Raw genomic sequence first — 16,527 nt, 5'->3', positions numbered from 1 at the left:
CTGGCACTCCTAGTGATGGACCCAGAATGTCAGTGTGTGCTACATGGGAATGTAGCATGAGAAATATTAGCCATGGGGTTCACACAGTAGAGACTGATACCCTACTTCCCGAGATGTTCCTGGTTTTCATTCATTTGTTGTCCTGGTTTGCAGTGGATCCAGAGAATATCTCCTAATGTCATTAGATGTGCCTACCTTCTTTTCCAGTAGCTCAGCAGAGGACTCTGTTTTGGTCACTCATTTTAATGTTTCAGGTGATGAATGGTAACATAATAAAGGGCTGGAATAATGCTTCTATAATTGACCCCATTCCCTTATCTCACTGAAATGCATAGGGCATTCATTTTCTTGCATACATCGTAAGGTAACTAAATTATTATCTTTAAAATGGAGTTAAAATTTCTGCTTTCAACATCTGTCCTCAGGTTAATTTTGTGACTTCTTTTTCTTTTTTTTTTTCTTTTCCAGATATAGAACGTGGTCTCTCAAACTGGATTAAAAAAACCTGTTGATATTTTTATTTATACTTTTTTATTTTTGTATTTGACTTAAAGTGCCATGAAAAAATTTGCATATTGCAAGGTGGTCCTTGCCACCTCATTGGTTTGGGTCCTTCTGGATATGTTTCTATTGCTGTACTTCAGTGAATGCAATAAATGTGATGAGAAAAAAGAACGAGGCTTGCCAGCTGGAGATGGTAAGTTTTCTGCATGATTATTCTTTAAATTATGCTCCTTTAAAATTGCAGACTTTTTAAAGATTTGGGATTTTTTTTCCCTCAACAATATTGCATTGTGTCAGCATTTAGGTATTACAGAATGTTCCATGTTTCTCTGAATGACTAAGGAATAACCATGTTGCCTGAGATGAGTGTTGCAGACTTAAAACACTTATGGTGTAGAATTTTAAGCACTAATGTATGTGAAATAACCCTAAAATCTATCCAACAAGAAGTGCAGAAATGTAAGCCATGTTAATGCAGTCTAAAGTGTATTTTAAATTCCCATGAGTGAGGAAGCAAAAGCACTATTAACTCCATTAGACCTGCTAGTAAAACAAACCAAACCAATAACTAGGCTCACTTGGCTGCCTGCCTCTGCAAAAAAAGACTTCAACCAACCAAATTGAAAAACACCCCCTGCCCCACAACCTACTTAACCCAAAACTTGGTCAAGGACTGTAGCAATAAAGCACAGTAAATATTGTAATGAAAAGGTTTATGATAATAGAATGAACTTGAATGTAAAAGTGACAAATATGAGTGAATATGTACATAACTTTTAAGTGAGAGCTGTATTATTCAATACTAAAGGTTTTCAGATAAGCTTTCAGTTTTGTTATTGCAAATTAGATGAGCTGGGTGTGGGGTTGTTTTGTTTTGGGTTTTTTAGACAGCACTACTATTGATGTTGCCAACTTTATTTTTAGGAAGTCAGCATAGTTGATCACATGGGAGAAAGGATTGGTGCAGGGAGATTTCTCATCCCTGCAGTGTCTCAGCATATGCATTCAGAACTGCAGGCAGCTGCCGCCTCCAGTTTGTTTGTGAAACATCTAATTTTGTAGTTTGGTGTCTCTCCCACTGAAAAGGCTGTGTCTGTGTTTCACTGCTGATATTAGAAACCTATTCAGTAATGCTAATTGTTAAGTCCAATCAGTTAATTGCATTCAAGATTATTGCCTTCCATCACAAAAAAAAAAAACTTTTTCACCTGTTGACAATCTGGTATGAACCTTGATCTTCTTGGGAAGTTTTCAGAAGTATTTTGAGAATAATGTTGGTCTGTTACAGAATAACACTGGGGAGATATATAGGAAATGTCAGATTTGGTTTACTTGTTTTCCTTCTCTGTGATGAAAACAAGCCAATAAATCTCCACAGAGAGCACTGTATAGAATGTAAAATTTCTGTGCTCAGCACCTCTGGACTGCTGTTTTCATGACTGCATATGAACATTTTAAAGGGGTTCTAATCCACCAGAATTTTGTAGAACTTAAATTTTCCATTGCTTGCATTGCGATTTTTGTGTTTCCTTTTCAGTAAGTGGAAAGGAAAGTGGCAAGAAAATTAATTAGGCTCATGTAGAAAGTATGTCTTGCACAGGAACTCAGTCTTTTTTGCCTTTTTTTTTCTTTTTTTTTTTTTCCTTTCAGAAGTTTGGAAATTCTTATATGGTAAGACAGTGACTGATGTGTTATTATGTAGGAATAGATCCACTTTTTGGCTTCCCATAAAGCAGATGACTTATGCCAGCAAACAGCAGGTGAAGTCAATATCTATCAAGTTAGTGATGTATTGATAACGTTGAAATTTCAGATGACTTCACACATGAAGTCATTGGGGAAACCTTCAGGTGAGGGAAAGTCTTCAGTTTTGACAGATTTGTATTATGACTTCCCTATGCAACACTAATTTTACATAGCTGAGTACAGTCTTCATTCTGACCTTTACCCAAACCTGTGTGTGTTAAAATTCTTGATATATTTTTAATAGCTTATAGTTGGCTGGAAAACAAACTAATAAAAAACCACCCAAACAAAACCTTGTGTATAGGTTTGTACATTTCCTTGGTTTTGTTTTTATTTTTTGTTTGTTTGTTTTTTGTTTTTTTTTAACAGCTGATTTGTAGTAAGGTACACGCACGAATAGGTCTGCTAGAAACCTTGGTTGACCCTGTGACATTTCTTTTTAACCAAGTTGCGTGCCTGATCATAGATATTTTTACTCGTTCCAGTAGTTTACTGACTTGGAATCTGTAGTGGATTTATTCCCGCTCAGAGTGCCTGGAGTCTTCTCAGATAACATTGAGGCTATTTTGTCTGTGAAGCTTTTATCAAAATCTGCTTTTTCACTTCAGTTTTTCCTCTGTTTTTAATTTCCATAATTGAATTAGTTTTCTTGATTCAGCATAAATTATGCTGGTGTTCTGAATTTAATAACCTCTTGTCCATGTCACTCTGGTATATAGCTTCTCTTTGCAATTCATGGAGGAATTCCATGGTATTTAATGAACTTGCTCAACACAGGAGTCAGTTTTTCTGAAGAGTTTATTTTAGGTAGTACTTGTCTAGTTGGAAAAATCAGTCTTTAGCTATTCAGCAGGAGCAAAGGATTTTGAGGACAACTTTGGACAGTTTGGGCTTCCATGAAGTTAGAAGGATGCTCTCCATAGGTCTTTAATACAGAAAACAGAAGGATTTTCTTTTTGTAGAATTAGGCAAGAGCCATAGACAAAATTGCATTTGGGGAAAATCTTTCTCCTTGGTATTGACGGCATAAGATACCACCATCTTAAATAAGGAATTCAAGGTTATGTGTCAAATATTGGATTTTAGTTATACTGCTATAATATTTTTAAAATTGCTCAAAATAAGGAACACTAAAGGAATGTGCATCTGTGGAAAACTCAGTGTACGTGCTTATGGGGAACTGCAAGATGAGTGAGATGAAAGCCTTGGTGTCTGCCATGACAGAGATTGAGGGCTGGGAGTTGAATTGACACAAGTGTGGAGTAGAGGGGACAAAAGGTGAGGTAGAAAAGGGGCAGGCCACTAGCCAGGTAGGAAGACAGTAGAGATGGAGATGCCTTTGGAAAAGGGGACCTGGCATAGGGTCTGGTGAGTGCAAGACTGAGTAATTAAGATTATACCAGAGGGAGGGATAGTTGGAATCTAGTGACTGTAGTTGTGTAGGGTGATTTGGCTGTGGACTTAAGCTTCTGCCCACCCCCTCCACCATGGCAGAAGACATCTGCAATAGCTTCATGAGGTAACCTGGGGAACTGGGATCAGAACACCTAACAGTGTTGTTTCCAGCAAAAATCCATGAGCTGTGAGGGAGTCTGTGCTTGTGCTGACTGATATTGCTGCTCTTTTTTGTCACTGCTGTGACCACCCCAGAGGAGTTGGGGGAAAACTGGGGGAAGCTCTCTCCCAGTGCTCAGCTCTGAGGTTGCCTCAGATACTCTGACATGGATAGTGCATACCTGTTACCCAAAATGTCACACGTGTTCTTCCTATTGACACATCTTCTGGGTGGTGGTTCCCCTTTTGTAATTCCCAAAGGTTACACAGTAAAATTCACAGAGTAATTAATTGTTATCTATGGAAGGCTGTTGCTGTAAGTTTAAATGTTGTTATGGATTGGAAAGAAAATCACTTAGCCTTAGTAAGCATCATCCATGTCATCCATGTTATGTAGGATTTTTTTTCCAAATCTCAAATTCATAGGATTGTTACTTGAGCATTATTGCTTTCATATGGGAGTAGCATTACAATTTAGATTTCACAGACTGCAATAGAGCTTACTTAAAAAATGTAAACAAGTTTCAGACTTACAGAGAAGGTTCAAGCTGTTCTTTAACAGTATAAGGGACCATTCTTGTAAACAAAATGTGCCTAGGTAGTAATGTGGTTTTACTAATAAAGTAATAAAGATTTTTTTTTAAAATTTTATTTTTATGTAGCTCTGTCTTATTTCTGTAAGAACCCTGTATGTCATCTCTGAGGTCTTGACTTAAATGAAGATTAAATGAGTCATTCTTTACTCCCAGTTACAGGCTTCTTAAAGGTCTGATTGAAAAAAAAACTTCCAGCTTTGGCACTTGAAGTGGTTTCTAAATAAACTTTCAGATTCATCCTCTTTCCCTTTCCTTTTTCTACCTTGAGGTGCATTCCCCTTGCATAATGATTAGAAGCCCTGGGCACTGGGGAATCTTTCAGAATTAGGACTGGTGAATTACAAGAGTCATGTAATCTCAGCTCCTTGCTATTTGCACTCTTTTCCTGGAGCAATGACAAAGTTAAACTAGGATCAGCCATTTTTGTCAGTTGCCAATCAAGACCTTGCATTCTGAATTTTGAGCTCTGCTAAAGATGGAATCTCTAAATTGTGTCTTGGTTCTGGATAATCTCATCTCCATGAAAAAAATACTAAAAAGAAAAGTGAGCCATTTCAAAATTTAATTATTGAAAATGTGAACCATTTATCATAAATCAGTCTTGTTCTATTAAGGTTGAGGTGTGTGTTAGAGGCAGAACTGCTCTGAACTTTTGCCTGTCCAAAGAGCTTTCAAGTAATTATGGTGATGCCTCCAAAGGTGGCTGAACTTTGCATTGGTCAGTTTACATGTGTTCTAAAGACATCTCACCAGAAGATTCCATGCCTTTTTCCTGCCTTTAGATTGTCTTAGATTTTGAAGTATCTGGTTTTTGTCAGGCATATTGCCTGGTAAAAAGAAATTTGTAATCCACAGGCATAAAGAGTTTCTGATTTTTTAATGAAGGTCTGGAAGAGATCAAGCCTTCTTTGAAACTAATGGTTTACCGATACAAATAAGAAATATCTGGAAATGCATTACTAGATTTCTTATTTAATCAGGTGATGATTCAGTCATTCATTTAGTTCTGAAACTAAATAACTAGCTATAAATTAAATTTCTATTTGTTAGAAGACTGCCATCACTACAGATAGTCCTTGAATGGAATTTTTTTTTAGTATTTAATTGACAAAAGAGAGCCGTGGTTTGAATTTTCAACAATGCATTTATTAGTCATTTTGGGAGAACGTTGGTTTGTGTTTATGTGAAAACTACGTGCTTCTGTAGGAAAACAGATAACCAGTAAAAAAGCCAAAAAAAAAAAAACCCCAAGAGAAGATGATTCTCAGAAACTTTAGAGAAGATGGTTAACTTTTCTTGGAAAGTCATTGCCTTGCCTGTGCCCCAGCTTGACTGCATTTAGTGAGTTGCACAGAATACCTGGGTCTAGTTAGTTGTTGCTGGACTTTTGTGCAAGAATGGGGTACTGAGGTAAAATGTGCAATCAAGCAGTATGTATTTATTAATGAAATTTTAAAAATCAACTGATGAATTTGTGGAATTTGTACACCAGTATCCAAGTCACTGATGTGCTAAACTCTTATCTTAACAGATCTGCAAATGTGAGATGTGAGCTTTTGGCTGATTTAACTATTCAGTTTAACTGGTTTAGTGAAAGTTAATAAAGAACTGGAAGTGTAAATGAAACAGGATTTTTTTTTTCCTTCTAAATAGGTAATTGGGTAGGATAAGACATTCATTCTTCAGAACTCTGAAAAACATGCTGCATACAACTATATTCTGATAGGATTTTAAAAATTGTTTTAGGTATGTGGAACACCCATTGTTTAGTCATTTTCTGTCTAAGTGAACCTATGTACTCATTGCTATACACTTAAGAAAAATTGTTGTGCTAGCCCGCATAATAATACCAAGCTGAATGTATAAAATTAAGCCCAAATAATTACTTTATTGTATACCATAATTCTAAGTTAATTACCTCCCAGAAGGCACAAATTCTAGTTTAAAAGGTTATGCAGTTGCAAGTCAGCAAGTTTGGATGCAGGTTCCAACCATACCTTCTGAAGAGGCAAAGCAAACTGCTTGCTCAGTTTAGCCCATGGCTGAAACGAGCACCTCAGCCCATCTGTTCAGGGTTTGCTCAAACTCACTCACTCCATCGATTTTCAGTGGATGGGTGGCTGGCTGGCAGCTTCTAGGGTTTTATAGCTCAACTGGCAATCAAGAGCAGTTTGGTAAAGAGAAAGCACCCTTGTGATGGGCGGATTTCCTCTGCTAAAAGCTCCTGTGTGAATGCAACTGGTGCAATTGCTCAGGTACTTGAAAATGAAAGTTTCTCGAGGAGCACGTTGTGCTTGTTACCAGTTAATGCTAAATGCAGAACAGAAAAAAGCCTCACTTATTAGTAATATATGTTTAAGTCTTAAGGTTTCAGCAAGGATGGAAGGCTCAGGACTTTTTTTTTAAAAAATTAAATTTTTAAAAATTTAAAAATTTCCTTTTTATTTTTTTAAGTGGATAATTTATTTTTACTCTCTGCCTAAGGTTTGATTTCACTGTGCTATCCTAGATGGAAATTAAAGATAATTTGGAGCTAGGCTTGTTTCTTGGGTATTTGGTGTCTTTATTTTAAAATACTTTCTGTCCCTCTGTTTACATCTTTAATTGCTATTTTTTAAAATTAAAACTTTTGCTGAATTTGTAAAGCAGTAATGTGCCTCAAATTCAGTATTTGAGCATTTCTGTTCAGGAGAAAAGTGAATGTTATTTGTAAAGAGAAGTGTAACTTCTCTTCAAACACTGTTCTGATTTTTTTTTTTTTTTTTACATATTTGGTTTAAAATCCTAAATAATTCAAGAGTGAATTCTTTTTCTCCCATTCTTCCTCTTCAATTTGATTATATATTTGGTATTTAAGATTTCATTGGGTTTAAGATGTGTAGTGTTACTGTCTTGTGTACTAATGTAACTTCAAAATGTAATTTTGAATTCAAGCTTGAAAATGTAATTTTGTTACATAAAAATAACTTTAGTACAAACAAGAGAAATTGTTCCTAAACTGTTGCTGCCAATTTCATTATGTCAAAATCCATATGTGGAAATAAATGTAAAGCTACACTTTTACTTTCATCAAGCCTTTACTGTTCGATTAAACAACATTTATCAGAGAGTCACAGAATAAGCTGAGTTGGAAGGGCCTTATCTGGATAATTGAGTCCATCTCCTGGCCCTGCACAGGACACCCCAAGAGTCACACCATGTGCTTGACAGTGTTGTCCAAAGTCTTCTTGAACTCTGTCAGGCTGGTGCTGTGATCATTTCCCTGGGGAGCCTGTTCCAGTGCTCAAACACCCTCTGGATGAAGAACCTTTTTCTAGTATCCAACCCAACCCTCCCCTGACACAACTTCAGGCCATTCCCTCAGGTTCTGCCACTGTCACCAGAGAGACGAAGCAGTGTCTGCCCCTCTTCTTCCCCTCATGAGGAATTTGCAGACTGTGATGAGATCTCCCCTCATCTATATCCCAAATTTTTCTTGCACATGTAGGCTTTCCTGGAAAAGGTGAAGTTTTATAAAGTCAATTATGATGAAATAGTGGATAGAAATAAATCCTTATTAGTTCCTTGCATGAATTGTGGTGTGTAAGAAAAGAATCTAACTCTTTCTGTTAAACTCCCAAATGTGAAGATTGGTGTTCACTTTCAAAACCTGGTGGGTTTAGGACTGTTCTAAATGTGAGCACTCCTAGAGTGTAATTTAATGTATAAACAAACAAAAACAAGCTTAAAAGGAGTTAGTAACATTTTATTTTTTCTAAGTTCCAGAACCCATACAAAAACCACATGAAGGACCTGGAGAGATGGGGAAGCCCGTTGTCATTCCAAAAGAGGAGCAAGAGAAAATGAAAGAAATGTTTAAAATAAATCAATTTAATTTAATGGCAAGTGAAATGATTGCACTCAACAGATCTTTACCTGATGTCAGGTTAGAAGGGTAAGTACTTTATGTTGTATTAAAAATGTACTCTCTTTAAATGAAGAGTGTGCAAAGACTAATCCAAAACAACAGGTCTCTAAGGTATTACTGTTCAAGCAAACATTTGGAGAATTTCCTGTATATAATATACTTATTTTTAAAATAAGATGGACCAACATAAATCAGTTTTCTTCAGTGTAATTTAACTTTGAATCTGATTACAAGTATGATGCCTGTTCAGGGAATAGAAATTAATGTGGTTGAAGGAAAGTTTACTTAAGTGTTGGCATTTCAGGAAAAAAATCACTTGTTTGAAAAATTCATGTAATGCTTATACTGAGGCAGACTAAAATTCTGCATTACATAAAATAAGAGATTGGGTGATGAGAGAAATACTTCAAAAATTTTCTTACCTAATGAAATGTGCAAAGCCTCATTTAGATTGCATTATAATGTTTTCTAATATCCATCTGGTTTGTTTTTGATCTTGCCTTTAGAATATTGATCTTTTCAGAGCTATTTGAGTCATAAGTAATTAAAAAGAAAATTGTAGCCTTGATATAACAAAAAATAAGATTGCTTTACTCTCCTGGGTCTACTCTGACATGATAGCTAATGACTTCCCCCACCCCAACCCCTCCTTATGAAAGGGACATTCAGGTTAAATAAATCTTATGAAATAAAATCTTCCTAATTATCTACATTCTCTTGCAAGGATCATATGCTATGGAAACCCCATTTCTTTAAAAGCTCTGCTTTGCTGCTGTGTACGCAACGCCTAGCTCCTGGATGAATTTGTTTTCATCTCCTATCTCAGAAGATAATATTAGCAGAGTGAGATGAAGCTCTTGCTGCTTTTCATTTTTAATGAGTGATAAAGAACTGGTTTTTAGGTGCCTTCATCTGTTTTGATGAAAGTGATTCTGTAAGTTCCTGGTAGTGCTGGTGTTCTTGATGCATTGCTGGTGTTCTTAATAATGGAGGCATATTTTTCAAAATATTATTTCACAGGATTGATATAATCTAGGCTTTTAATCGATTTTCAGGTATAAAAACATACATTTGAGGATCTAAAAGGTTGACTTAATCATAACCTTTGTGAGGTCTAGACTTTGAATTAGACAAAAATGGAAAAAGAAATTGTTATAAGCTATTAAAAAATTATTACCTAGTCACGACTCAAGTTTGCAGGCAATTGAAATTGCAATTTCAAAATCCAGTTTAGCTAAATAGAAATTTTTGTCTTTCACATTTGCCTATGCTCTGCAGTTATTGTGTTTCACAGTAAGACGTGTGCTATAAGTTTTGCAATGTTGCATTTGCTTTTTTTTTCCATTTTTTCATGATATGATACTTCCACTATACTTGGTATAAAATTTTAGGTATAGCCTCAGAGTTGGATTTTTCTGTTCTTGTAAATTCCTGGCAAAATTTTAACATTTACGTGTGTATGTGTTTTTAATGGTTTTTGGAGAGGAAAATGCTTTCCAAAAATCTCTTCAGTTTGTGTACTTTATAAGGGCATGGTAACTAAGAAGTCATGGAGTATGCTAACATTTCTCTGGCAAATTTGAAAACAATACTGTGTTAACAATGCAAGGGTATCTTAATCTGTATGTGCAGATCAGTATTACTCTTCCAGAGCACTGTAACCATTTCAGAATTGTGAAGACTATAAATATACTCTGGTGTAGTGTGTATGTCTGATGAAACTATTTATCTGATTAGTCAAAATACTCCAAAGTCAGAAACACTCCATGCTGTGTTAGTGGAATTACTTCTGTTGTAACTTGTTCTATCTATGTCCCTGGTAATACAGAAATAGTTTGTGGAGAATGAGAATGGGTAATTTTTAATTCCTTACCATATTTATATGCCTACAGCACAGCTGCCAGTAGCACTTTCAATCAAGGTTTTGAAAAAGCAGGATATGTTCAAAGGCACGCTTAGCTGTTCAACCATGTAATTATTTTCTTCACAAGTTTTGTGGGTTGCTTCCTTTAATGTGGCATGGCCAGAAGAAGTGATTATTTCAAGTCCTCTAATTCTCCAGCATGTCAGTTTTTCTGAAGTGCAGATGCCTGCAGAGGTTTTGCCTAGCGGTTAATCATCGGAAAGCTGGTGGAATTAAGAGTGCCAGGACCACTTTGCCACATGTATTTAATGGGAATGGCATGATGTGTCAGCTGGAGAGAAGTTTTTGAAGTAGACTGCTTTATCCTTCAATTAATTTCTAGTTCTGCCAAGTCCCTATCACCTGTGCAAAGACAGGTGTGTTGGTCCTGCAGTGCTCACAGGTTAATCTCTGCAGATGATCCACTCTGGGCATCCTTTTTCTGTTTTGGCCAAGAAATTTTGCTCCCTTACTAGAACAAAAATGTGAGCTTCTTTAATAACTTCTAGGCACTTCTCCAGCTAAGGGAACTCCTTAGTACAAGACATCTACAGAAGCTGGCATCTCTGTTCTGCCAAGTGTTTCCCAGTTGTATTTACAGGTTCATATCTATTTTTGTTATTTGGCACAAAATTACTGATGCACACAGACACCTATAAAATCATGGCCATGTGCCTGATTGTTGGTCACTTTGTGTCTCTAACTGGGAACATTGCTCTACTTCTCTTTATCCCAACTCAGTGGGATTTGCTAAACAATAAAAACGAAACCAGAAGAAATTTTTTTAACCTGGATACTTCCCTGAATCTGGACTGGGACATGTTAGTGTAACAAACTAATGTAAAGGACAAAGCTACAACCTCTGGAGGAAAACTGTTGCATGGGAAGAAGCAGCTGTGCATACCAGATTGGTTTTAAGCTGTTAATATAATTATTCTTGCAAGCATGTCTTATTCTAGCCTGTGAATCAATCATCGAAGTGGGAGTTGATTCACAGTTGCCTGGAAAATATGCAGCTGTGGGCTTGACATGACAGCAAAGAGTAGAAGATGGATGATCAGGAACACTAGAGTCTTGACTTGATTTTGCTGAGGATGAGGGAGGCAATGAATAAAATAGGTGCCAGTGAGTAAAGTACATGTTCAGCTGTGCCTGTGTGCCTTAGATTGGTGTTCAGGCTGAAAAGTGGAGGGGTTGAAAGCGTGAAATTTGCACATGTTGTATGACTTGGTTTGGCTCTCAGTGCTGTTGGAGGTGACTTCAGAAACTGCTTTGCAAAATGAAGAATGAGTATTGTGTTCTGAGGTTGAGCTTTCCAGGCTGAACTCATTAGTTAACAATTTGTGGAATATATAAAACTTTTAAGCAGATATTTGTTCCTTGTTGTGAGAATTTAAACCAAATTCTGAGATTTTTTTCACTTGAAAAGAGCTGCTTAAAACACTTTTTTTTTCAGTCACAAGCAATCAAGTCTTCAAACAATGAAGGCATGGCTGTGACAGAATGATTTTGTGTTCATGTAGGCTCTGGTGCCCACTGGAGCTTGTGATACACTGCTAGTAGGGTGTCATATTTTGCAGGCTGATATTTCTTGGAAAGGTGATGAACTTCCCCAAGCAGAACTGCAGCAAGCAGGAGTATCCACACTCCTTGCAACTTGTCCTCAGCAACCATTTCTCCAAGGCTAACAGGTTCTATACAATTTGGCATGGAAGATCTTCTTTTTCTTTTTTTCCAGTTGATTTAATTTTGCCAAAATTAAGGGTATCAGGCATCTTATTATACCTCAGTTTTGCATAGAGTCTGGGATCTTTTAACTATCATTTTCTCAAACTGTCTGCACTCAGGAAGGTAGGTGTGCTGGCATTCTGAGTGCTATAAATCATATTAAAGTCTAATCAGAGTTTTTAGCCAGATGACCCTACAAATTTTGAATCAACTGTGTTTAAATCCATACAAATTACAACTTCAGCCACTTCATGGAATAAAGAAAGGTGCATATCTCTGAGATCTTCATGTTTAACTGGAGCATTAATGTTGTCAGATTGTTATTATTGAAATGTTTTTTTCTGGATGGAACTACCCTGCTCAGTTCCTGCTGCCAAGCTTTCTTCCACAACTGAGAGGAAGTAGACCAGGTTAAAAGCCATTCTTCTAAGTTACATGTATGTTTTGGAGTTTATGGCAATTATGCTGGTATTCTTTCTAAGTAAATCTAGTAAATAATAATTCTGACTGATTCTGTCTGATCTTTGCTTAGAAAGAACAGAATTTAAATTTAGGCACCATTAATTAGATGATACAATATAATTTTTTTCAGTTACCACAATCTGGTTTTCATATCTGTGCTTTAAAAATGTAATGTTGATTTTAAGTATGACATATGCATGTGAGAATACACTGGAATTCAGATTTTTAGCTTCTTAAAGCAAATTTATTTGCTTTATACTTTAGTATACTATAGTTGAATCAAAATATAACACATCCATAGAATTAACACAATCTCAATGTAAGGAAAATAGCTTGAGTAGAACTATTCATAGTAAAACAAACGGAGGCACACATGCAAAAGTGTGCTCTGAACTCAAGTGTGATATTTCATGGGTTTTTAAAAAGACAGTACTCAGGGTAGTTGCTTCTATTTGAAGCTTGTGAAAGTGTGGTCTCTACTTAGTTATTTTAATTCAGGAGAATAGCTAAGTTTTATACTACATATAATTTGGTATAAATGTGGACTGCAGATGAAAGAAGTTTTTTCATCACTTCTGTTGATAATAATCTGATGACTGTGTGGCCTGGATGTTCACTGGCTGGATGGACACCAAAAGGTGGAAAGAAGTATGGTTTGTTGATTCAGCAAACTGAAGCAACACGCACAGCAGCCATATGACTACCAGATCTGGTGGAAAGAAGGGGTTAGGACAAAGCTGTAATGGCAAAAATGGGTTTATTGCTTTTAGCAGTATCTCACAGTTGCACTGAATCATGTGGAATGTGGGGAGAAAAGCTTTCTTACAGAACCTGAGCATTAAAATCCCCATAAGGCCATGGGGATTTAATAGCTTCAAAAATTGTGATATACTTTGTGAACTTTGGTTATTCATTTAGCTTAGGTCATAGTAATGTAAAGACAATTAAAAAAGAGCAAAGTTGTCAGCATAAGTGGTGGAAGACTCAGGAGCTTTTGACTCAATCTAGAAACCCAGGCTGTTAATTAACCTGGCATCTGTAAAGAAAATCTGCTGACCTCATCACCAGCAATGTAACTTTCAGCAATGTCATGGAAGTCTGAAAGCATGTGAGGTATTAAAGACTTTAGCGTTCTTTCAAGCAGGAATGTTTTTTCATCTGGCTTTTGTGGTGCCTAGAGCTTGTTACTGGCTCCTTGTAGAATCAATGTTTGGAATTCTCCTTGTTCACATTGATTTAGTGAGTTAGCTGAAAGAAGTTGTCTATAAACCTTTTCCCTAGAGAAAGCTTAAAGGGGGGGAACATTAAAAATCAGCTTACTTTGTGTAAATTGGGGTTTTTTGGGTGGTGGAAGGGGGTTGCACTATACACACACATGCAGAGAGATTATATATATATATATATACACACACACACAGATGTATATGTGCTCAAGCACTTGGCAGTCTCATTCTTAGTTGCAATCTTCTTATTCATGCTCATCCATTTTGGATGAGCTGCCATATCCTGAAATTTATTCAGATTGTTAGGTCAGGTATGGAAAATAATTGGTCTAGAGATCTTAAAGTTCAATTTCAGTCTCTGAGGACAGAATTGGTTTTACTTCTGTCAAGAGATGCTTTTCTGTGATCGCTTTCAGGATAAGGAAAACAGTTGCAGCTACTATTATTTTTGTGAAGTTCTGCTCTAATTCTGTAACCACAATGGTTTTAAGAACCATTTTGGATTTTGTTTTCAGGGTTTAAGAAGATTTCTACTTGACTCATGAGATAATGCGACCTTTCTTATATCCAAATCTTTGAGGTCAGAAGAAAGGAAAATTTCATACTCTTGATGTCAGGTAAATTATGTAATACTATTGAAGGCAGGTATTAAGCAGGCTACGTTTAAATGTTTAAATAAGGAAAAGGGATTTGCCTGCATTCAGGGCACCTGTTCAGAAGGATTAATTGAAGTTATGATATGAATTATAGAAAAGGAGGCCTCTTCCTAAAATAAATTGTTCTGATTTGATTGGAAGAAACAGATTCAGGGGAGTGTGAAGTTTTGTTGCAACCTTATCTGCAGTGCTTTCTCTTTGTTCAGTTGCATGTTAAAGCTGTGGTTGTATGCAAAGTCTGAGTAGTGAAATGTGGTTTGGTGTGTTATGACAGCTAGCGATCCCATATCTCTCAGAAGACTTGCTTTTAGTCCTTTTAGCCGTGTTGCTTCTATATGAAAATTAGTTCTTTATCCAGCTTGATTATCTGCAATTTATAAGCTTGAGGTGTTCTTAAAATTTATGCAAAAAGCAGATTGTTTAGCACCCCCTCTTAAATGATATTATGAGGCTGCTGCTTATACTCGGTGATCTTTGCGCACCCCTTCCAACTTGGCATATTCTGTGATCCAGGAAAGACTGTCAGTGTTTACCAAAACAAAATGACATGACTTGAGTCCTGGTGGTTCTTGGTGTAGTGTTTTGACATTTTCTCTGACACCCTGCTACAGGGCGTTCTCCCTTGATGGAAATGTAGGTCAGTCTCAGCAGCTTTGGGGTGACTCTCAAAGACTTTTTTCAAAACTAGTTTTCACCTGTGATTTAAGTAGAGAGTTGTTTTTTTGTTGGGCATAGCTGTGCCTCAGCTCTGTTACATTAACTTTATTGCAGGCTATAACTTAAGGCATATGAACAGTAAGCAATGGAATACTGACATTTTATAGCACTGCAGTGATATTCATCAGATATCAGTAATTAAACCTGAAGTTTCATGAGAGGAGTTCAGATTTTCTGATTTTGTTTTCTATTGATCTGGAATTAACTTTTGTAACCTCAAAGGAAAATAAATGTATGTTTCCAAGTCAAAGGATACTGATGCTTACTTTCCAGAGACTCTCAATATATTTTAATACTGAAATGTGTGTTGTATGTACTGCATCAGTAATATTAAACAAATTTATTACAGAGGCTGTGCTGTGTAGTATTTCCTCAATACTTCAGCTCTAACCTGATTTTCAGCAAGACTTGAATTATTCCTATGTGTCATTGTCAAATTTAAGTCCTGAGATGAAGTTTATTTATAACTGCAGTTTTTATTTATAACTGTTGTTTGTAGTATGCAAGATAAGATTGTACTAAATTTGTAAGATGACTAAATGTGCTTCCCTTCCTGCCCCAATCTGTTGCTAGTTTAGCTTTCAAAAATACATTGGCACTGTGTTATCGTGCTGCACGTACGAGCACCAATCTGAGCTCCACTGGGATTTCCCAACTGAGCTGCTCAGTGCACAGGAGACACTTTTACTTGTGTTCCATCTCTGCCCTTTATCAGAGTGCTCTGGGCTGTGTGCACTGGGCTAGAAAACAAGGATTGCATACATGTTTTACTGCTGTTAATGTTTTTGAGCCATTGTGAATTATTGCTCATGACTTGTTCCGTTGAAAGGCTGGTGGAATATGGGAATAAAACTGGAAAAAAGTAGAGCAAATCATGGCTCAGGTAGTGTCTGACTTAATTTTCATGATTAGGTAAGTATCAGTGGCCTTTTTTTGAACAATCCATATTAAAAAAAAAGTTCCAGTGTGTATCTTGTTCTCTCATTTCTTCTCTGTGGAGAATAACATGTTGGTAGCATCAGAAGGGGTAGAAATCTGCACTGCAGTACTTTAGGAATTTAGCATTTATTTCTAATGCAGACTATAATTATGGCCTTGTCTTTCTATAAAATGACCTAAAATGTATTTCATGCTTTGCCTCAGTGAATGAGATTTTCCTCATTGTGTCTCACTGCATAAGCATTATGGTAGTATATAACTGATTTCCTAAAAGACCTCTTCCTTGCTTGTAGCTTTGTTTGGAGTGTGATTTTTTTAGCCTATGAAAATGTATTTAAGAGCTATCCAAACAGTAAATCCTTGTTTTTCACTTTCAGAAATGATTTTGAATGTCTTTGAGGGATGTGCGGAGATCACTACTAACATTGTAAATATATGTCTTTCAAGATTTGCCAACATTACACATGTAGCACTCAATCTTGAGTTTCAGGAATAATTTCTAAATAAATTGATCCATGAATGCAATTTTATAATATTGATAAAATGCCAAGTGCTATTCTGTTATAAGATGGCTGCACAGTTGCAGTGTTTT

General features: G+C 36.3%; 1 protein-coding gene across 2 annotated transcripts in view; it reads left to right on the top strand.

Moving 5' to 3' along the window:
• Nucleotides 1-16,527, top strand: part of GALNT1 (polypeptide N-acetylgalactosaminyltransferase 1) — an 86,593-nt gene that overhangs the window by 41,521 nt on the left and 28,545 nt on the right. For both annotated transcript variants that reach the window (XM_058830912.1, XM_058830911.1), the window contains exons 3-4: nucleotides 469-697; nucleotides 8,160-8,334. In XM_058830912.1, coding sequence (XP_058686895.1) covers nucleotides 559-697; nucleotides 8,160-8,334 — 314 coding nt within the window. In that variant the 5' untranslated portion in view covers nucleotides 469-558. The remainder of the gene's footprint in view (nucleotides 1-468; nucleotides 698-8,159; nucleotides 8,335-16,527) is intronic.

The sequence above is a fragment of the Poecile atricapillus genome, chromosome 2 (genome assembly GCF_030490865.1).
Source record: "Poecile atricapillus isolate bPoeAtr1 chromosome 2, bPoeAtr1.hap1, whole genome shotgun sequence".
In the NCBI taxonomy this organism is placed as follows: Eukaryota; Metazoa; Chordata; class Aves; order Passeriformes; family Paridae; genus Poecile; species Poecile atricapillus.
This window is presented reverse-complemented; position numbering and strand designations above follow the sequence as displayed.